Source organism: Myripristis murdjan, chromosome 6, assembly GCF_902150065.1.
Source record: "Myripristis murdjan chromosome 6, fMyrMur1.1, whole genome shotgun sequence".
NCBI classification, from domain to species: domain Eukaryota; kingdom Metazoa; phylum Chordata; class Actinopteri; order Holocentriformes; family Holocentridae; genus Myripristis; species Myripristis murdjan.
In genome coordinates this window covers 8,360,967-8,384,618 of record NC_043985.1, presented here as the reverse complement: position 1 = coordinate 8,384,618, position 23,652 = coordinate 8,360,967, and the positions used below count along the sequence as shown (strand labels likewise).

Sequence of the window (23,652 nt, the reverse complement as noted above, 5' to 3'; positions counted from 1 at the left end):
ATGTCAGAGCGGTTGGTGGACTGTGGATGAAGTTATTTCGTATAGGCACAGGTTTTTATTTAGTACAGGTGGAACCAATGTATTAATGTAATATGTTTATATTTCACCAATAATCCATTCCTCATCTCTGCTCAGGTTTTTTCAGTTTTTTCATATATATTACCTATAACCACCTATGACAAGCCCTGTGTTCCAATACCCATACTACCATACTATTTAGTAGGCAAAAAAAAAAAAAAAAAAAGAATTAGTATGTCCCAATACATAATATCAGATGCAGTATGCCAATAATACCAGGATGTTCTATAGCCAGTCAGATTTCAGGGATGACATATGTAGTGTGTCCCAATAGTATGCATACACATGCATACTGCATACTACACTACATACTTTGTAAGGGCAGCTGCAGTACATACTAAAAGTAAAAAGTAGAAGTATGCGATTTGGAACGCAGGGCAGGTGTGTCCCAGGGACGTAGGTCATGACACAGGCACACAAGTCCACTGGTCAGCAGACATGGAGTGTGTGATCAGGACACGAGTGGGCAGGGTCAGTAGGAGGGTCAGTCAACTCATTGAATCTGTGGTTCAAAAGCATTTTGGCTTCAGGGACTTGGCAAGTTCAGTTAGGAGAAACTCCAAGTTACTCCTTAATCTGTTTTAAGGGGGTAAATGTATGTTTGGTTTCTCTCGTGTATGTAATTTTGTGAAGATGTACCTAAGAGTCGATGTGACCAGTGTAGGATTTCACAGATCACTGAAATGATGTTAGCAGGTCATTTTATGGCCGGTGTCCTGACAAATAGAGCTACCTCTCAGAATGACCTACCAACACGATGTGCGCATGTGCAGAGTGAAATTTTTTTTTTTTCAGAGGACACGCCCATAATTTTGAGCTAACTGTGAACTTCTACATCTATGGTGACAGTTGAAAGTGCTGTCTTTGACAGGTAAATGAAATTCAATTAGAGTAGATTAAAATGTTATCTGATAGATATTTGCTACCTGACAGAATGTGCTACTCCACTTATAACCACATTTATAGAGGCAGTAGGTCATTCTGATAGATATTTCCTACCTGACAGAATGTGCTACTCCACTTATAGCCACATTTATAGAGGCTGTATGTCTGCTTCTCACACATATCTGACCTGAATTGTTACTAAACAATGTTTTTTGCTAGGGTAGGTCATTTCCAGGGAGAAACTGGTAGCTCATCCTGAGAGGGTAGCGCAAATTTTCAGAACACCGGGCTAAAATGTAGTGGAAATGGGATTTATGTGATTAAGTTAATTTTCATGGCAAGGAGGGACTTTGCCTTAGTCTCCAAACTTTTGGCCACGACTGTATATTTCTTTCGGGGAGCTTTTATTTTGATAGCTGTATTTTTGTTGTGTGACCTTTGACCTTTTGGCGATGCCACTTCCTGCGGATTAGCCATACTGAAGCATGTAGAGACTACTTGGCTGCTCCTGTTAAAAGGTGGTAAAACCGCTGAGCTGAGGCACAAATCTGACTTTGCACAAACCCTGTTCTTTGTTGTCATAATGTTTGCCTCAATGTATATATGTATTTTTTTTTTATTTTTATCATGTACAGCACTTTTGTGTAACATATCGATCCCAAGTAAAGGTGTGCATGTAGAAACCAGGTCATGTGAAGCTGCAGCACTGATATTATTGTGTTTTACACAGGTATGTGAGCTCTCTCTTTAATATTTTGTCCTGTAAATTTGATCTCAAGCTGTGTTCAGGAGTATACGGAGTTAAAAGACGGGTGTAATATGATCTTGTCTCATAGCTGTGGTGGACACAGGCTGTTTGACTGGCAGGGGCCAAAAAACTAAAAAAGGCACCTCCTGCATGCACTGGGGCCTGACCAGCACACAGAAAGCCATGTATGGTAGAATATTCCCCAAACCCAGCTCAGGTTAGCAAAATTTTATCAGGCAACTCACCTGCTACACCTCTGTAATACAAACACACAGGACCTATCAACTAATTAACCATTTATGTCACAAACAAACACACATGCACACACAATGTCACCACGACTCCCTTAGGTGAGGATGAAAGGGTGTATGCTTGAAAGGGTGTATGCTCCCCTAAAGAAAATTTGGTGCAAACTAATGTGAGGCAAAAAACATGCCATGTTATTTGTTGCCAAAATTAGGGAACTGCTTTGTATTTTCTCCACTGGAGAGGCAGCCATCAGGACACTTTGTCATATTTTCTCACACATATGTCCACTCTAAAGGGAACTTTACACACATTTTTTATACCACAGGGCTGCCGTAGCGTGCCCTTTTTCTATGTTTTTTCAAACATGGGGACACCAGAGGGGGAAATTCCCAGATTAAGCTGGGGGAAATTTTGAGACACCCAGCACTTGACCTAGCTCTATGTAGCAATGAAACTGGATGTTGTGTTTCTGGATGGTACGCTCTGAGGGCAGCATGCATATACTAAATAATAAGGGCCCCAAAATAGAGCCCTGGGGAACGCCACAGGTGAGGGAGGCTTCTGAGGAAGAGGCATCACCAGTTGTGACAGAGAAACCTCTATCAGTAAGATAAGAGTGAAACCAGTCGAGAGCTCCTATCTCTGATGCCGACCAATTGTGCCTCAAAGCTGATTGAAATAATCACTTGTTCCCAGTGCTAATTAGCTTTGAGCCCTCTTGATCTTATTGACTACTAGTATATTGTGTATGTGTTCGTGTTGTGCTTATTTATCACGGTGATGTTTGATTTTTGTGATTTGTTATGATTTCATTTCATTTGTTTTATTTTATTTATTTTTTATTGGTATTATTTTTATATTGATATTTTATTTCATTTTATTCTATTTTAACTTTTAGATTTTAACTTTGTACAGCACATAAATAAATTTACTTGACTTGTTTCAAGAATTCTCTGTAATCAAAGGTCGTATTTATATTGGTTCCACGAAAATCTCCCTAAACAAATGAAACAGCATGAAAAACAAGTGAGATCATCTCATGCCACCTTTACCTTGTTTGAAGAAAAACAAGAGAATGAATATGAAATGCAACATTTCTGAAATTAATTAACCCAACTTGGTCTTTGTTTAGCTTTTACAATAGAGTCATTTACAATTACAATTACAATTCACATGCACCACAAGCAAAGTACCAGAAGTTGTGTTACCTGTTCAGATGGGAATGGCCTGATTTTCCCGATGCTGTACAGGGCAACTTGGTATGAACGAGCCACCAAGACCACATGTTCCTCAAAGGTCAGCTGAGGTCTGTATCACGAAGCAAGCTTAGTTTTCCCTGGATTTCTCAGACTTATCCGGCTACACTAATCGAGATCATGGTGATCAGGGATAACCGGTATCACGACGCTGATTATCAACTCACTCATTCGATCCATCCCTGCGTTTCAAATCACATACTTCTACTTTTTACTTTTAGTATGTACTGCAGCTGCCCTTACAAAGTATGTAGTTTAGTATGCAATATGCATGCGAATGCATACTATTCGGACACACTACATACATCATCCCTGAAGTCTGCCCCTCTTGCTCATTTCCACCGCCATCCGTAGCGCCACATTTGAATGTTGTTGTCAAAATGCCGGTGCTGTTTCATACTGCGCTGTCCTCTGTCATATTTCTTATCTTCTGTCTTCCTGACCCTGCTGCTGTCACTGAGCGAGTTTTGTGTGATATTTGTGTTTTGTTGTCTTCCGTATGTGGGTGTGGCTTGTGCACGCAGCTCAGTCAGTGTGACGTAACGTCCGCTGCACAAAGGATTGTGGGTCAGAATGGCCAGAGAAGCATGCTGACATGCATACTGCGAAATATGACCGGATGTAGTAGAACATCCTGGTACTCTTGGCATACTGCATCTGACATACTATGTATTGGGACATACTAATTCTTTTTTTTCCCTACTAAATAGTATGGTAGTATGAGTATTGGAACGCAGGGCAGGTTTGCCTCATCATGAGCCGTGAACGCGCACGTAAAAGGCGCGGGTTCTGAGGCAGCAGACCAATCACAAACATGAGTGACAAGGAAAAATGCACAGCGTATGTCACGGTGGAGGAGCAGCGTATTATACTGGAAAAGTATGAGGAGGAAAAACAAAATTTACACACTACATCGAACACCATGGCTGCCGCGAAGAGAAGGCAGAATGCTTGGCAATGTATTGCCGACTGCATAAATGCGCAAGATACACATCAATGGCTCAAGTAGTCCACATCTGGCACTGAAACCCATGAACTCACTGCACTGCACAGATGTGTTGCGTGTATGACAGCTATAAATGAATTCCCCCAGGTGTCATTCCTCTCAGCTGTCAATCAGGCCCATTCTCTCACCCAGGAAAAATATGCCCCCCCAAAAATATTTAGAGCTAATTAATTGTGCCATTTTAAATGTCCCTAAAATGTTGTGAAATGCCTCTAAAAATACTTTAAATTATCAAATTTCCTTTAATCTCTCATTTCTGTTTTCTTGTCCCACAGAATGTCAGCTCTGTATAGCAGTCAGCTTTTAGCCAGGCTGAGTTGTGCTTTTTCACATTAGTATTACATTATTATTATTGTTACACTTTCTCTCATACAGAGAGTCGTCGGCAAAATCTAATGGATATGACCGGTCAAGGAAAATCCTTTCACGCCGTAATGCTCTCCTCCCTTTTTGGACTCATTGCTCAAGGGGATCCTCAATGATTGGGCAGGCCACGTTTTGGCAAACAGCTGATTGGCCAGGGGGTGGTGCTTTATGTAGGATTCAATCCTAGGATAGGATTAGGATAGCTTTCCTATCCCGATCAGAGGTAAACCAGCTTTGTGATACAGAAAATCAGGTGTTGAGCCTGAAGTTATCTCGCTAACGCCTTAATCCCACTTCGTGATACAGGCATCTGGTTATCAATCATGACACCTAAGTTTGTGGTGGATTTTGTGGGACTGACCTGTGTAGAGTCCAGTTGGACACTGATCTGTTGTCTACAGAGGGACTGGCTGGAAAAACCAGGAGCTCAGTCTTTGACAGGTTTAGCAGAAGGTTGCGTTCCTTAATCCATGCAGAGATATCAGTGAGGCAGGCCAATATTCTGTCCGAGACTGTGGAGTTGTCCAGCTGGAGCAACAGGAGTAGCTGGGTATCATCAGCATAAGAGTGGTATGAGAAGCCATGTGAGTGGACGACTGCACCAAGAGAGGAGGTGCATATTGAAAAGAGAAAGGGACCCAGCACTGGGCCTTGAGGTACCCCTGTGGACAAGCTCCCCTCTCCATGACACTCTGAAGAATCTCCCTGAGAGACAGGACTCAAACCAGAGGAGGGCAGATCCTGAGAAGCAAAGCTCAGCGAGCTTTGAGTGCAGAGAGGAGGATTTGGTGGTTAACTGTGCCAAACGCAGTTTCAAGTCAAAATCAGATTGAGTATATTACCCACATTGTGTGTAGAAGCAGTGGACACCCGTGTGAAATCAAACGAGGACAGAAGTGAAAGGAAGTCAGCTGCTTGTGGTTTGTCAACATGGATATTCATGTACCCCATGATAATGAGTCTGGTGTCATCTTCAAGAATGGCTGAGAGTTGCATGTCCAGTTCAACTGTAAAGTTCCCCAGTAGGACTAGTGCGTGATATATTACAATCACAATTAGTTAGATTTCCACAACAGAAGAACAGATAAGGAGCGCGATCCATCGAAACCTATCCAAACTCAGACAGTGAAGCCAGAAAGTGCCCAGCTTCAGCAAAACCATCCCTGTTCAAAAACACTTGCTACCATCCAAGCTTGGTAGAGCTGGTTCTTGTTCATTTAGTATTCTTTTTTGTGATCATTTTTTTTTTTATTATTCATCATATTAATTTATATTATTTACGGTATTAGCTTTACATTATTCATTCAGGTTTTTTTTTTTTCATTTATTTGTATTCTATTAATTTTTTACCATACTCTTCAAAGTCATTTGTCACAGGGAATTCTTTGACCTCCATTAGCATTACTTCACTCAAGGGGATTACATAATGACCTGATGGTGGAGACACTGAAACCCCACTGTAAAAAAAAAAAAAAAAAAACTGACTAACTGTTACGCAAGGAGTACTTTTCCATTGATGTTGGAGGTCTGACCACACCCCCCCAGCCCCCAAACCTGGTACTGCAACCAGTGAATTTCAAAAAGAGGAAGGTATAAAGGAATTGTAGTAGCAAAACACAGAGGATTGGCATGCCAGATATCATGTTCTCAGAAAATGTTCAAACACAGTTTTCCTGATTTTGAATTCTCAGAAGTAAAAAAAAAAGAATGGAATAAAAGCTGGAATGGAAGATTTGAGAAGCTGTAATAAGTTATTCTCAAAAACAAAAATGTATTCATGAATATATAGCCTATACATATACACACACATATACATATAGACAGAGGAGATATCATATGAGAAGTTTGCATGAACCAGTTGAAAGAGGTTGATGAGGCATGGCCCAGATGCCCCAAACATGAAAAAATCAGCCACTTCAGACTTGTTTTCTCTTAAAAGACTGTCTGTCTGACATGAGGTATTGATTTAACACGACGTGACCGGAAAGTCTAGAGGCTTTGGCAAACATGAAGAATAATAACATGTTTTGTTGAGGTTTCCCCCACATATGTCGTAGCCATCATAAATAAGTAACTTTTTGTTTGGTGAGGATGCAACAAAGCATCAGATTTCTTCCTGTGACTCCTCTAACCCGGTACCTCCCCTCTGTTCTCTTAGCTTTTCTTAATGAGCGCATTTTTTTTTTTTTTTTTTTTTTTTTTTTTTTTTACTCTTTCCTCTTTGTAAGAATTCCACTAGGAACAGACTAAAAAGGAACTGATTCAAGTTTTACTTTGCTGAGTCACAAAATATTTCTAGCATATTTTTCCACTTAGAGCTTAGTTTGAGTGCCCTGTCCTTTCATCCTTTGGCATAATAAAGATTATAAATGCGGACTGTTTCTCTGTAAATGTAGGCTGGAACCTTCACTTTAAGTACATCTGGAAATTAGCAGCTACAAAAATTGCGCTTGTTGAGTGGGGTGTTTGGATGCTCCTCAGGTGTAAATTTGCACCATTAGAATAATTTAACTCACAGTCATGTAATTTTCAACCAGTTATTTTACCTCTGCTCCAGCAAAAACCTCATTATAGTAGCAGTGCTTTCACATAAATTGGCTGTTTTGACACTGATGCAATGTTGACAGTCTCCCACCGTGCGCCCTCTCCGTTTTGACGCATGACGCACCCGGCCGGTCCGGCCCCCATCCTCCTCCAGATTGAAAGAGTTAATTGGTCCCGTTCAAGACTCGAGGTGGGTCAGGTTCTGGTTAGTGATGTAACTTGGGTGTAATGGCACAGCCCTCAGTATCCACCAATGGAAATATGTACAGGGTTCAACACCCATTTTCGGGGAGCTTGCTTATAAAGCCGGCTTATAAAAGTGCTCCCTGTCCATATTCTGTAAGAGTATTTTAACCTGTGCTGCTGCATTTGAAGACACACATTCTTTTGGGATTTTTAAGGTATTTAAGGTAGGGTATTTAAGGAACAGGTTTAGTTTATCTTTTGAATTAATTTGTGCCTGAAGGTAAGGCAGAGATACAAAGGATTGAGGAGAGAGGTGAAGAGTGCTGCTTGATTATAAGAATGTGTTTTTTTTTTTTTTTTTTTTTTTTTTTTTTTTTTTTTGGCAGTGAATAGATATTTACTCCACACGCTGATGCACATAGAGAGATGCATTTTCGTACAACCAACCAGCATCTATATGAGAAAGCGGATTATAGGCTGCTGCAGATTTGGTTTTGTCAGTGTTATTGATTATTGGATTTCTTGGCGACTTGTTTTCCTCAGTGTTTTTTTTGTAGGAGTTATTTGGTACTGCTTAATCATTTAAATTTTTTTTTGGTGGGGTGTTGGGGGCATCTGATGATGGTTGATAGTGTGTGTGTCGTGAATTTCACTTCTGCTCGCTAAACAACGAGAATAAATCATATTGTGCATGTTACAGATGGGTTTCAGCGCTGGGACGTTATCACCAACTGTCGGTTGCGCTACAGCATTTCTGTAATTTCTGAAACAGATTACGGGAAAGACTGAAAAAAAAAAAAAAAATCAAATCCAGGAAAACTGCCTAATCTGTTAATATGAGAATAATTTCTCATTCTACAAAAATCCGATTTATGTTTTTTTAATTAATTAAATTGAAAAAGATTTCCAATCGTTTGTTTAAATAAAATATTTGTATTAATATTGTTTATTGTAATATTTTTTAAAGTACACTTTGATTTTTCCTAATTATATACGAGTCGATTTTTTGTTTTTGATAATGTAAATGAGCCGCTTTACATAAAGTACAGACAACTGTTTTGTTTTAGAAAATAATGCAACAAGTGCAGCTCTGAGCTCCGACGGTGCTTGGTCTGTGTGTCACCGCCTTCACATGCCCTGTCCTCACCAGGTCCAGGATGGATAGCAAGTCTTATGTGGTTCAGATGAATGGCAGTGCGGTGCATGGAAAAAACGCTGTCAACGCCAAAAGCCTCAATGGGACTGCGGTCAATGGGAAAGCAGTAAACGGGAAAAGTGTACACCACGTCAGTGTGAACGGCAGTATTTACCCAGCCAAAGCCAAGAGCCGCAGGCAGAGATGGGACGTGAAAGCCTCAGAGATGGCCAACAACACCCTCAACCCCATCCGGGCCATCGTGGACGGCATGAAGCTCACCCCCAACCCGGATAAACCCATGATCGCACTTTCCATAGGTGAGAAGGCTTTCTTTTTTTTAATCTATCTATCTATCTATCTATCTATCTATCTATCTATCTATCTATCTATCTATCTATCTACTGAACTGTGTTTGAGTGTTGTGTGCTGTGATCTGAGTCCACATGGTGGGGAAACATCCTCATTATTTGCTCCCGTGGGCTGCCAATCGACAACACAGCATCTATCTCTCCATTCACATCCATAGTAAAACAGCTCTCATAATTAACACTTTCAGCACCAATGCTAAACAAAGTGATTATATATATATATATATATATATATATATATATATATATATATATATATATATATCTTACCCAATCGTTAAAATCACCTGAGAAAGTAGGTTGTTTCTTTCTGGTGCAAGACTACCTGCTGGATCTACTTTCCAACTGAATTATGACAATAACAAGAAAAGAACCATTTAATTTCCTTAAAAATGGGTAACAGGACTTGTTTTTTATATTGTATGTAATGTATATAATCTTAAGACTACCAGTCCAGTCTAATGAACAGCATGAACTGATGAAGCCACTTGGATAAGGGGTGAAACATCTTCTAGACATATGACTAAGTCCAGCTGACCTGATTCAGTTTCCATGAGATGTCTACAATCTGCTTTTTGCCGTTTTGTTGCACTTTGGATGTGAATGGAGAGACAGAAATACAGTGCTCTGAAAACTGAACCATAATAACCCCTCTCAGAATTCAAGTCAATTATCTCATTAATTCAGGAAAACAGGGCAGATTTTTTGTTGTTTTTTAAATGAATGCATTGTACTTTTGTAGGAAAGAACTGCAAATGCAAGACAAAACTCAAACGTGCAGCAACTGACCTCCAAAAGGAACTTTACTGACTTTCACAGAGAAGGAGTAGTACATCATTACTCCTTAGCCAAAGGGATTGGAGGTCATGTCCAATGAGAACATTTTCCTGGGTGACACCAGGATTAAAACGTGATCTACTTGGTAGCAGTTTCATTAAATGTTCACTCATTAAATGTTTCAGTGATTTAGAAAATACAATATTTTAAGATGTGCAGTCCCATTTTTAGCCCAGTTTCATTTTTGTGGATTTTGTGTTGACGGTCACTGTCGTGCTATCACGTGCTATGACTATCACATAGTCATATTTCAAAATCCAATATTAGTTTTCCTCCCTTATATCCAGCCATGGGTTTCCATTTATTCCACTGTGATATGAAAATGAACTCTCAGAGACTTCAGACTTTCCCCACACCAGAATTCCATCAGTATAATAAAGTCCTCCACATTAGTTTTCCTAAAAGCAGCAGCACTGTTGTGTTTTGATAAGTTGACATTGGGCGGAGTGAAACTCTCCCTCTGCTATGTTCCCTTTATCATCAATTCTTTTTTTATGAACTGCTTGGCTTGCTTTGTTGCCGCTCACCTTGGATTATTTTCTGATGTTCTCCTCAGGGGATCCTACTGTATTTGGGAACCTGCCCACAGATGACACGGTGCTCCAGGCCATGAAAGATGCCATCGACTCCCACAAATACAACGGCTACTCTCCTTCCATTGGTGAGTCACGCTAACCAGCTTAAGAGCGTAACTTTGGCCGTTACTGTAGAAGAGCAGATGCACAGGACTTGGGGTCTGTTCTTTAAAGCTGAGTTAGGGAACTTTACATGTTGGCAGCTCCAAATGGCAACAAGAGATTTGAATTTTGTGGACCTCAATCCCTAGAGATCCCATATGTTGGCTTCAGTAAACTGCACATAGCAAGTGATGACATCACCTGACACCAAAGATCAGCCAATAGTAGATGGCAAAAGTGTGCTTTTTACCATTTGAAGTCTGACCTTGAGGTTATATAACCCACGCAGGTCCCTCTGTGTCTCAGCTGTATTTGCTTTGCCTCTATTTCTTTGTGTCTCTCTGTCTCGTCTTTTTAGAGGTATTCATGTATATTTTCTCTTTCCACGCTGCCAGGTTACCAGAAGAGCCGCGAGGCAGTTGCCAACTTCTACAGCTGCCCTGAGGCCCCGCTAGAGGCAAAGGTGATCACCCCTGACAGCCGCTCTGCCCGTCCCATTGCCTCCCTCCCTCTGCCACCCTCTTCCTTTTCCCATGCTGCTCTTAAAACTACCTTTTTCTTCTTGCATATCATCTTCATCTGGCAGGCCTCAAACAGCTGACACTGTTATGATTTACTTTCAAGGTTGACAACATCAAATAATGGCTGATATGTTGCTCATAAGGGGTTCCAAAGGCATCATAAATGCTTTGTCAGTGCATAATAAACACTTTAATACTGCTCTTTTGTTTACACCTTTACTCCACATTTAGTGCCTGTGTTCATGTTGCTTAATGGCTTGGTGGCTTGGCTTTGTGTAAATACTGTCCTGTTACTATGTGAACATCTTCTCTGTCCCTCTCCCTGTCCGCCCTGCAGGATGTGATTTTGACCAGCGGTTGCAGTCAGGCCATTGACCTGGCTATCAGTGCCCTGTGTAACCCAGGGGACAACATCCTGGCTCCATGCCCGGGCTTCTCCTTATACAAGACCGTGGCCGTGTCCATGGGCATCGAGGTCAAACTCTACAACCTGCTGGTGAGTAGGAGGAATGCACATCCCTTTATCTTCCTGTCTCTACGTTATTCATTTCCTTTCAACCACAATCACAGTAAAGTCTGATTTCTGAGATCTAGTGGAAGGTAAGTTAGTTAACACAGGGTTTTTCAGACGTTTTCATACTCTGGACCCCCAACTTCACTCTTACTGACCCCCACTTGAAGTGATTTGGTCCTCAGGACTCGGGACTAATGTTGAAATAATCCCTCATGCATATTGTTGGGTAGTAGTGAGACCTTGAACCCTGAGCAAAGTCACTTGATGTATTCCAGATACGTAATTAAAAAAACATCAGAAAATTAGCATACATAAATACATACATACATTAGTAAATAAACAGAAGAAAAAAAATCTGCCAAAAGATTACATGTAAAGGTCAGATCAGTGTTGCTGGATGAGATTTTCTGTGTTTAAATGTGTGTGAGAACACACCGTCCTCTTTTCTCCTGTGCTCAAATGGCTGGTAACCAACAACAAACAAGTTTTAAGACGTTTAAAATGCCACGAGCCAAGCTGCACATAGTTTGTGGTCCAGGCTGAGATGTGCAATTTCTGCATAAATGGGAAGCAGATCTGCAGCTGGTAGTGATGGGCAGCTTCATCACCCATAGCATTTTTTACAAGCTTACGCCAACTGTCTGACTATCCAGTAAAAACACTGAAAAGCTGGTGAATCAGTGGCTCTGATGGGGCTGTTTTGGGGAATCAGGAGAAAAGGGACGAGAAGGTTAGATATAATATATATTTATATACAAGTGGATGGTGCTAACATCAATAAAAAACAGAATGCAGTATTCACAACCAAAAGCTGTGGTTAACATTTCATGTAAGGACACACTGAAGCAGAAAGGTGGGGGGCTGGCTCACACACACATACACACACACACACACACACACACACACACACACACACACACACACACACACACACACACACACACACACACACACACACACACACACACACACACACACACACACAAATCTCAGGACTGCTTATGTCATGGTTTTAGGGTTAGGGTTAGACTTTCTTTAATGTCCAACAGAGGTTCAGTAGAATGCCAACTGATATGCTGTTAAATATCAATAAGAGCCATAAATTATATTTCAACACATTTGCAACACCAGAGTTTATTTATGGCCAGAACAGCATCAGGACATTGGTGTAGCATTGTGCACGGGTGAACATGTACAAGTGTCGGTGCTGAGGCATTAGATCTGACACACTTCCTCGGTTTGCAGCCAGAGAAGTCATGGGAGATCGACCTGCAGCATCTGGAGAGCCTGATCGATGAGAAGACATCCTGCATGGTCATCACCAACCCCTCCAACCCCTGCGGCTCAGTCTACAGCAAGGAACACCTGCAGAGCATCCTCAAAGGTCAGCGAAAATGCACTTATTCTGCTTTAGTTAAAAGGTTATGAGAAAGCCTCAGTCTCACAATATTGCAAATATGCGATACATGAAGATGAGCTTTGCACTGGTAGAAGTACTTTTGTTCTGCAACTCTATCCATCCTGCATTACAAGTGCAGCATTTTCCAAATAATTCCTCCTGGGCAAAGAGAAGCAGGCAACATCAGAAGATCACTTGGCACTTTTGCCGTTGTCTAATTTTCCTTTTCACACATGTTGGCAGCAAGAGGTAGACCCGTATTGGATGCCACTATTATGTTTTGATCATAGCTTCCTGGGTGGAGATTGAAGATTTCCTGCCAGTGACCGTACCAACAACAGGATTTCATTTGAGCAAACAATGAATCTAGAGTTCCTCAGTTAGCGAAGATGAGGCACTCTTCTCTGTGAATCAGGCTTGTAACATGGCTTGATTTTGACATAAAATTTTAATCTGGAGCATCTTTTTGCTGGTTTGGGTCAAAGTCAAGGCTTATAAACCTATCAGGGTTAGTAAACAACAAAGGGAAATCTGGCAAATCACGGCATCAGCTCGGAGATCCTAGATTGATTCTAGGCTTTTCAATATAAAAGCCTGGGATGCATTTTATAATTGGATGTACCAGATTATAACTCAGCTATGTCTGCTTATGTGTGTCCAGACTTGACACGTCAATGCTTCATCAGATAGTGAAATATTCCTGCACAGATATGTTCCACTGTGTGTGGTGTTAAATTATGTGGATTCCAGCCAAGCCACTTTGGCATGTGGTCTGGCCGATGGATCCAAATGCAAACAAGATGGGATATCAGCGTGTACAAAATGACAGCTGATGCATGTCGCCGTGACTGGATGACAAAACTTCCATTGAAATGACAAGTGTAACCACGGCCATAGTCCTGTACCTCTGCTCTCATCTCAGCCCATGAGCTGTTTCATCCCCCAAAGTCTGACTTGCAACAGCAACATTGATTCCATGTGAGAGTGCACTTATTAAGAAAAAATGAAGCTGGAAGAGGCAACTTCCAGAGGAAAGTCTCTAGTAGGTTTATTTGTCTCGATTGCTGTTAATTGGTATCAGATTATGGGCGGAAATCAGCGACAGACAAACACTTAAACACAGCACCCATGCCTCCTCACTGAAACATTTCATTATGTATATTCTTGCTTTCCCCAGTGGCTTCAAGGCACTGCGTCCCCGTCCTGGCTGATGAAATCTACGGTGATATGGTGAGTTCATCAGCACACACACATTGCCGTGAGGAGTACAGTGCAGGGTGCCAGGCTGGCTCAGCTGGTAGGTGACCGCAGGGCCTCCTGTAATACCAGCGAGGCACATTCTTCACCAGTGGCAGTGGAGCTTGGGTTTGGTTTGGTGGCATTTTCCCTGGCTCAGGATGGAGGTTGACAGCCCCACATCAGCACAGGGAGGATTAGGTCCAACGTGGTGTGAATGGGGGCTGGTAGGGCTGGCATGCCTAGCCATGAGGGGGTCAACCAGGACAAACTGTGGATATGGGCAAGGGTGGGAGAGTTCATTTTAATCCGGTTTTATTTGCATGTGTCAGATCACAGCACGTCCCAACCGAACCAATATTGGCCAATCCCATGCGCTAAAATCTCTCCCATGAGCAAGCACAGGGCAACAGTGGTAACAAAAAAAAAAAAAAACTTTTAACGGGGTAACAAACCTTGAGCAGGACCGGGCTCCGGGAGTTGAAGTTGAGGTTTGTTTGCAACCCGTATTATGTATGTATATGCTCAAATTAGGCATGGGATATGATGCAGTTTTACATACCACTTCCACATGTTGGATATTCACCAAACAGTAATCATGCCCACTGCCACAACCCAAGAAAATCTGCGCTTCCCGCCACGTCACCAACCTTTTATGGTTTTATGATGTCGCGTGAGTCCATTCGAAAGTTGCATGCAGTTTTATTGAAGCCATGCTCGCTGCCGTGCCCCGCTTTTAGTCGATCCTCTGTTCATAACTTTTTGCAGAAATGTTAGCAGAAATTCTGCTAACAAACAGTCAAACAAACAGACGGAACGGGGCGAAGACACAACCCCCGTCCCACTCCGCTGACAGATAAACATCAGGATCGGCCTTGAAAAATCCACATCAGTCAAACCCTTGTTCAAACACGGGTGCACAAACACACACAGGCACGTACACTCAGCCACACACAGACGGACAGGCAGGGCCACACGCAACACACAACTAACTGTTATGTAAATGTTCCGCTCGACCGTGAAAAATTTCATCATAGTTCCTAGAATGTGGTGTACAATTCAGCATAAGGCGGTGATATAATAATAATGATAATGGTTTTATTTATACAGTGCTTTTCAAAACAAGTTACAAATCGCTTTACATATAAGATTCCTCAGGAGGGCCCCAACAGAAAAGGTCCAGTCACCTTTGGTTTGAAGGTTTGATTGAGGAATAGTCAGGAATGACATACCAGAGGACCTCAGCTTGCCTCCAGGCTTGCAGGAGGTCAGGAGGTCAGTTATATATTCTGGAGCTAACCACGTATGAGCCTTAAAAGAGTCATTAAAATTTAAAAATCCACTCTAAGAAGGAAGGCAAGCCGCTGAAGTGATTCTAAAACGTGTGTCTGTATAGAAGCACTTTGCTATAAAGCTGCAAAACATGTAGACTTTAAGGGGATCAAAGCTGTTTTTTTCCATCAGTGGCAAAAGGAATTGTGATCATTGTACAATTCCAAGTCAATTCACAGTGCATTGTGCGGTACATTGTGTGCATGGTGTGGTGACTGTTGCAGTGAGTGGAAAAGTTTGATGAGAGCGTTTCCAGCTCGCGGCGGTCGCTCTGCATTCTTCCCCAGCGGATCTCTTGTCCATTCAACACAAGCAGGCCACAATGACTCTGCACTTTCTTTGGCGCATATGTTTGCAATTAATGCAGATGTCAGGTTTTGGCGCTAGAGAGGCGGGGCAGGGGTGTGTGTGTGTGTGTGTCCAGTAAATGGCTGGTTTCGTTGGAAGGGGGAGTTGCCATGGAGGGGGCAATGGCCTCTTTTTTTTTTCAATGACTGAGCACTGGTGTGTACTTGGGGGGGTAAAGGAGCCAGGATGGTGTAGTCAGTGGGGCACTGTTAAGCAACGACCACCGACCCCCTCAGCCCTTTAGAAGGCCCTCCATGGCCAATAGTGATTTACAACATATGCAGCACTCGCCCATATGTAAAGCCTTCTGTAGACTTGGTTACATAATTTTTTCCATTTTTTGTTGTATGTTTTGTATGTCTTGTGAGCTCTAAATTCATGTTTGTTTGTCTCTTTCAGTCTGATATTAATGTATCCTGCATACTTCTTGATATTTTTATATTTACTTGCGTGTATTTTATAATGCAAGTTCCATTTATTGCACAGTTTCTCAGCTATATTCTATTAGTTGCTACAGCAATGACTCAGATTCCCCATGAGGATAATTAAAACCAGAGGTGGAAGTAATGGCGTACATTTACTCACGCTACTGTAACTGTGAAGGTTTTTTGCGCGCTTGTACTTTTTTGAGTATTTTAAAAGGTCAGTAATTTTACTTTTACTGAAGTACATTTTTGCTTGAGTTTTGTAATTCACTAGATTTTAAAGCAGATCCATTGCAGAGAACAAATGATCAATGATAGACTGTGGAACCTTTCACAATAAAAGCTCAGTCAGCAGAGATGAGAAGAGGAATCTGCTTCTAACTTTCTTGGTTCTACTTTTCGCCATTTCCAAATTTCACAATAAAAGCAGTGCAATGAAAAACAGAAGTTGGTTGATGGAAGCGAGGACCATTCAGGCTCAAATGGCAAAAATGTGGAACAAGTGTCGAAAAATAATAACATGAAAGAATACCAGTGAGCCTGATGGTGAAAACCATGTAGACTCAACCATCATATCATGTTCTGTTTTTCAGAATGCATGTTTAAAAGAATTTAGTTTGAGCTGTGTTCTCTCCTCCTTTTCTTTTTACTTAAGTAGATTTTACAGCAGTTCTTCTACTTAAGTAACACATCAGCAAAGTAACATTACTTTTACTTAAGTAGTGATTTGGTTTACTTTTTTCATCACAGATTAAAATTTCATCTTGTCCATAGTTGCTCGGCAGGTCATGCACGCTCAAGCTGCCACACAACAGAAATCGCTCCAAATGCAGAGACGTTTGAGACCGGCCTCAGTCCTGCCAACAGGGGGTGGGGCTGCTCCCCCTTCACTGTCCGACCTTGACTTTAATGAAAGGCAGCTTACTGTGATGAAACTCCTCCCTCTCCTCCCTCGCTCCTCTCCTCCGCTGGTTTCCACTGTCATGATCCCTCTGGAATAAGAAGTTGTCTCGTCTCAGTTACATAATCAGTTTAGCATCCAAAACACCTGTTGGTATTGCCGTAGTTTTCATTAGTAGAAACAGTGGTTTTTGATACGTGTTTGTTGTGCATGTGGATGTGTGTGTGTGAGTGTGTGTGACTGTGTGTCTGAATGCACATGTCTGCACACGCGCATGTGCTCATGTGCCTTTTCCAAAAATGTTACACAAGCAAACAGAATTAGCAGCATTTTGTTCCAAGGCATTCTAAAATTTTCCTCTTGCTAAATTAATGACAGTCAATGCAAAGATGCAAATAGGTGCGAATGTGAATGATGCTAATTTGTGCCTGGCAAATGATGCATACATGCAAAATTCGCATCACTTGTATATTCGTGTCAGTTGAAATTTTTCAACTTGAACAAAAATTTGCAGCTGTATTTGCGCGAATCCGTGGTGCTTCGCGTTTGGTGTGATTACACCTTAAGGTTCCAACATCTGTAGGAAACTTTTTGCCCAATTCTGCCTCCTTATCTTGAATTCCAACTTTAGCGCTGATACGCTGCATTTCCCCTCGACATCTCTGGAATGGTTTCAGTTTCTGTAAATGTTTGGCTGTACATTTACGCGAGTTTATGTTCTGTTTTTTGCTTTGGCCTGTTGATCACCTTGGCTGGTGTCAGTGATGAGGACACAACATGAGAACACCAAATCATGCATATGTCCATGGTAGATCTTTACCTCTGGTACAAACTCTGTATGCCTACACTGCACTGAGCGAATGCAGCCTCCATGCCAACACTGTAGCATTCACTGTGTTGACTGATAGTCGGTTTCATGCATTTTTAAGTGCATTTTTTACTGCTGTACCATCCCAGATGAAAGTTTAAATGTGTGTAATAACTGTGGCAGAAAAGTAATCTCCCAAAAGCTCTGTGTATTCGTCTAACATGGGTTTTGTTTTGTCCGGCTGTTCTCAGGTTTTCCCAGGGTGCAGTTTCCACTCTTTAGCGTCTCTCAGCAGTGATGTTCCCATCCTGTCCTGCGGTGGCCTGGCCAAACGCTGGCTGGTCCCCGGCTGGAGGATGGGATGGATCCTCATCCACGACCGGAACAACGTGTTTGGCTCTGAGGTGCGACCTTCTCAGCTGCTAATGAGCTTTCATCAGGGAACAGAAAGATTCCAGGAGATCAGTTTTAACAACGAATCTGTTTGTGTGTATGTGTGTGTGTGTGTGTGTGTGTGTGTGTTTGCTCTTCAGATCCGACAGGCTCTGGTCAAACTGAGCCAGCGTATTCTCGGACCCTGCACCATCATCCAGGGGGCGCTGGAGAGCATCCTAAACAACACGCCTCAAAGCTTCTACCAAAGTAACATCAACTTCCTTAAGGTGAGTTTGTTTGACTATGAAATGGGTTTGTATGATAATGTAAATCGGTATTGTCTTTTAAATTTCTGAGACTTCATTTATACATCGACTTTAAAGGGGAGAATTTTCAATTTTCAATTTTCATTTTTTTCCACAGTTTGTGCATGGATGGTTGCTGTCTGGGAAGTTAAATGATGTCAAGTTTATCTGTGGGGAAATTATGTCACTAGAAAAATAAGCCAATCGGAATTGGCCCGAGTTTATTTTCCACAATCTGGCTTTATCAAAAATCAGCCAACTAGAAAGACGGTCCTCAGTAGCATGCATACCTCCGCCGATGCTATGCAGTGCTCAAGGTGTGCCATTTCCACATCACATAGTTGACCAAATTAAACTTTCAAGAACTTACTTTACTTCCTTTTAATTGGAGGTAATGTTTTTGTTCAGTAACTGTTATGTGTGTGTGTGGTTGATTTGGGGAGTAGTTGTGTTGCTGTAGTCAGAGAGGACACAGACACCAACACACTCGCTTTATTAAGCTTAATCAGCTCTTCCTCCCCCCATGACCAAACTGTCCAAGTCACCAATACTGCCAGAAAATCAGCAGCCAGTCACTCATCAATAATGCCTGAATGTCTCCAAAACAGTTGTTGTTGTCAGGTTTTGGTGCTATTTTGGAAAATAAGTTACATAAAGTATTTACTGACAATTTGCTTTATTTAACAGATCAAAGAAAGATTTATTGATGTTTTATTGATTTTTAATCCTTCACTCTTGTTTGTCCGCAGTCCAGCGCAGAGCTTTGCTTCAATGAGCTGTCCACAGTCCCTGGCCTCACCCCCATCATGCCCTCAGGAGCCATGTACATCATGGTCAGTGCAACACACGTGTATGGTTTATTTTGAATATGATCATGGGTGTTCAGGGCTTCAAGCTTGTAGAGCTGAAATCTGCTGAGATGCTGCTTTTGATAAAATCCTTGTCTGCTTTAATTTTGGCCAGTAATAGATCAGGTGCAGTCAGTATAACAAATATTTCAGATTCAAGTTCTCACCTGTCTTCTCTTCATGTATTTACCCATGTCACCTACCCATGTCATTGTTTTTTCTTTTATAGTTTATAGTTTTATAGTTTATTCTGTAGTGGGAGGAGGTGCAGCTATGAACTGAATGATACATTTTGAAATTTATTTAATTTTTTTCAGGTGGGGATTGACATTGACCACTTTCCAGACTTCAGTGGTGATGTGGACTTCACTGAGCGGCTGGTTACCGAGCAGTCGGTCTTCTGTCTGCCTGCATCGGTGAGACACTGTGACTGATTACTGTCCACCTGCCCGTGCACATAATGAGTCTTCATCGACTTCATCATCTGAGCAGGACGCCGGGTTTCTGGCTTTCAAAATTCAGACAGCTATCTCTCACTGCCATTTGGGATCGTTCTTTATTTCTTTATTTTATTTCTAGCTTGTCTCCTTTTACTGTAAAGAGTTCTGAACACCAAGAAAAAGTGCTATACAAATAAAATGTACTATTATTACCCAGTTATATAGATCCAAACACAGGCAGACATCAGACAGGCAATTTTAATTCATTTGATCTGTCTCTCAACCAAACTAATTCTCTGGGTTGATCATAATTTGGATAAAATCAATAATAGCTCCTTTGAAAGCAGATGTTTATGATGATGTAAAGCTACAAACCTTTTTTTTTTTTTTTTTTTTAATGTTTGATCTGTGTGCTACAATTCACCCACATTTTACATCATGACAAACTGTTTTCCAAGTCATGGGGCTACTAAAGATTTCACAACATATTATCAAAACCCCTCCATATTCAAATTTGAATTTTTGATTGAAACAGCCACCTGATAATATTCTGCATCTGTGGCTAAGAAAGTCATCGCCATTCATAAACCAGAGAACTGATAATTGGCTGTGGAAAGCAAAATGTTTCCCCGGGGACTATTTTCCCTGGTGGAGGGAGCGTTTCACTCCGCCCAATTTCAAGTCATCAAAACACAACAGTGCTGCTGCTTTCAGGAAAACTAATGTGGCCGACTTTATTACGTTGATTGGATACTGGTGTGAAGAAAGCGTGAAGTCTGTGAAAGTTCATTTTCCTGTCATAGTGGAAAAAATGGAAACCAGCAGCTCGATAAAAGGGAGGAAACATGATATCGGAGCTCTTGCTTTGGGAAATGATGAAGTTGCCTGTATGGTCCTTTAAAACAACCAAACACTTTTCTTGGCTTTATCATAATCAGGATAAAATTAATATAAGCTCCTAAGAAAGTAAATGCTTATGACGACTTGAGTAAAAACAAAACCTCCTCTCTCTCCCAGGCGTTTGAATATGCCAACTTCTTCCGCATCGTGGTGACGGTGCCAGAGGAGATGATGGTGGAGGCTTGTGCTCGGATCCGAGAGTTCTGCCAGCGCCACTACCGGCCCCGCAGCCGTGACAGCAACGAGCTGGACCAGTGACAAGCTGGACCGGCCAGGGCACAGCGAGAGCTGGACCAGGGGGGCGGAGGGGGACCCGAGGAGAGCCAGGCCGCGAGGAACGAAGAAGTTGCCCCAAGTGATACCAAGTTGGGATCACGTTTGAGATTTTATCCCACCAGCGTTTGAATCGAGAGACCAAAAATGTACAGTGTCGAAATATTGCAGTGCACTGTGGGGACAAAGCCTGTTATTTGTTGGTGCATCCATGCAATTTTTGATGCAAACCCTGTGTAATGCAGACCTAATATTTATATTTTGTACAGGCACCGTATATTGGCCTATACTTGTATACTATTATGTATTTTTGTGATGGCTATGTATTATAACCTATTACCTCTACGGGTATTGTTAATTCAGACAACTGCAGGATCACAGATGATGCTCACTGTCACTCAGAAATCCCCTTTGATGAGGAAACTTTGCTCTATAAATTTTGTTCAAAGATCAGGAGAGGTGAATATCTATATGACTATCTATTTTTGTAAAACTTACTTATGGGATCTATGGCTCTGCATGCTGTCTGTCTGTCTCTTTGTATGTGCTAAGAAAATGTGTGTCTTTGTGTGTTTGAACGCACGGGCATGCTCATAATCAAAACTTTCCCTCTATGTTAACATTGTGATAACATGTGATTTCATGTTGGATCATGTTAAAGGTATTTTTTATTTTTACAGTTATGTAAAATGTTAATGTGGTAGTTTTGGTAATGGTTACCATATTAAAGCTTATTGACATGTCTGGTTTTGCGTGGTGATTGATATGGGAAAATAAAAGACGGAGAGTACATTAACACACACACACACACACACACACACATACACACATCAAGAGTGCAGTGCATTCTTTTGTCCATCAGGGGCAATGCTGAGCACTAAATACAGAAGAATACATGGCAGTCAGTGGGGCTAAATGCCATAAAATGATCACTACACTTTATTGTATTATTTATATATTATTATTATTATTATCATTATTTACTAGTACCTCAGCTATGGCTGCCATTGTTACACGGCCAGGTATTTAAATTGAAGATATCATATAAGCTGATGTGAAATCAATGGTTGTAAAATAGTGGAAACTGCAGATTTCCATGGAGGCTCTGTGCTGTTGACTGGTTACATAACCAGAGGAAAAGGAAAAGTGCATTTCTTTTTCCTAAATGGTTCCAGATGTCATTCAACTCAGCACACAGAAACTCTTAACCAGGGGCTGATCATTTTCACCAGTGCACCCAAAAAAAAAAAAAAAAAAAAAATCATTCATCATTCTGACTTTCTGGGTAAGTCCAACTGATCACTGTTTAGCACTGCACAGTGCCTCCTGGAGGTGGCCTCACATATTGTTGCAGGTATTATAGCTCCCTATTTAGACAATGTGTGGACGTAGCCCCGTACCCGTGGGTTTGTAAAATTGGACCCTTGCACGACTTTGGCCCCCCGCTCCCCAAGAAGCATCACACAATTTTTCTTAACCTTTTCTTGAAGTTTAACGTTAAATAAATCAGGTCTGACTGTAATAAATGAAATGCAAATCACAGGAGGAAAACGTGCGTGTACATAGTTGCTTGATATGTTAAAAAAACAAAAAACAGATTTACACAAATTGATCTATCCGGAAATAAGTTAATAAATGTAAATACTATTTCTTATTATTTCTTACTCTATAACTATGATGAAGGAATGAATTTATTTGGTGATTAGTCAACACATAATACAAAGTTTTATTTCCATTGCAGTCCTCTGACACAGTGGCTCTCACATGGGGGTGCGTGTACCCCTAGTGGTATGTTGGAGTACTGCAGGGGGTACATGTGCTGTCACAGTTACTAAGAAAAAATGTGGGGTTAAATTAAATCAAAGTATTAAACTACAGCTACATTTGAACACATTATTTTTGGTAAAAAAAAAAAAAAAAAAAAAAACTTGTAGAATATAACATTCAGTCTGTTGCTGGCCACTCATGTGTTTCTCATGTTGCTTTTTCACATGTGAAATAATAATATGAGGTTTCAAAGCATATGTGGAAAAAACAACATGAAAATCACATGTGAAAATTTTGAAACACGTAGTTGTTCATCACGTGTCCCAAACCACATGTGATTCATTTCACATGTGATGTCACATGCTATTTTTTCATAAGCGTCCTGTTGTGAGGTTTACACTGTCTACGTTACACTTCTGTATACAGCATTTTTCAGCTTTATAGTCCAGTGTAAAACATTTCAAACAGGAAAGACTTATCATAGGAATGAAATAGAATAAAGAATTAAAGTAAGACTGAATTTATGGTGAACAAGAGAAATGTGAAGTACATTATTTTTTTATTGTGAGTGAGGGAAAGTCTTTGTCTCTTAGACCCGGACAGGAAGGAGATCACCATGGAATAGAAACTTTCATATGTGAGGAAACATCCCCCCGGAGCCTCGACACCGGCGGTGGTGAGAAGGAGTGGACAGTTTGATGATGGGATGTCGTCATGAGAGGGAACGCCTGATTGGAGGATTTGACTTGACGGGGATCCGGATCCACAGACGAGGTGGTGATGGGAAGGAGGAGGGTCATGAAGGTCACAGCTAAATGACCTCACCTCAGCATTTCTTTTTTAAAAAATCCTCTCATGCACACTTGCTGTTGTCAAGTGTGGCTTGTCTGTCATTTTTCCACAATATTTGCCTAAAGACACA

The 23,652-nt window shown here is 41.2% G+C and overlaps 1 protein-coding gene across 1 annotated transcript; it reads left to right on the top strand.

The window, feature by feature from the left end:
• The first annotated feature begins 7,476 nt into the window (after positions 1-7,476).
• tat (tyrosine aminotransferase) lies at positions 7,477-21,564 on the top strand. Its single transcript, XM_030053901.1, has 12 exons — positions 7,477-7,542; positions 8,469-8,773; positions 10,218-10,322; positions 10,734-10,801; positions 11,197-11,355; positions 12,619-12,757; positions 13,950-14,002; positions 18,074-18,226; positions 18,356-18,484; positions 19,252-19,335; positions 19,668-19,766; positions 20,808-21,564. Exons 2-12 carry the CDS (start codon positions 8,476-8,478, stop codon positions 20,946-20,948), a joined length of 1,428 nt encoding a protein of 475 aa, XP_029909761.1. The 5' UTR covers positions 7,477-7,542; positions 8,469-8,475; the 3' UTR covers positions 20,949-21,564.
• The last annotated feature ends 2,088 nt before the right edge of the window (positions 21,565-23,652 follow it).

Coding starts and splice junctions, on each gene's coding strand:
- tat (XM_030053901.1), top strand. CDS start 8,476: ATGGATAGCAAGTCTTATGTGGTTCAGATGAATGGCAGTGCGGTGCAT. Junction 8,774..10,217: donor CATGATCGCACTTTCCATAG/GTGAGAAGGCTT, acceptor TGTTCTCCTCAG/GGGATCCTACTGTATTTGGG. Junction 10,802..11,196: donor AGGCCCCGCTAGAGGCAAAG/GTGATCACCCCT, acceptor TCCGCCCTGCAG/GATGTGATTTTGACCAGCGG.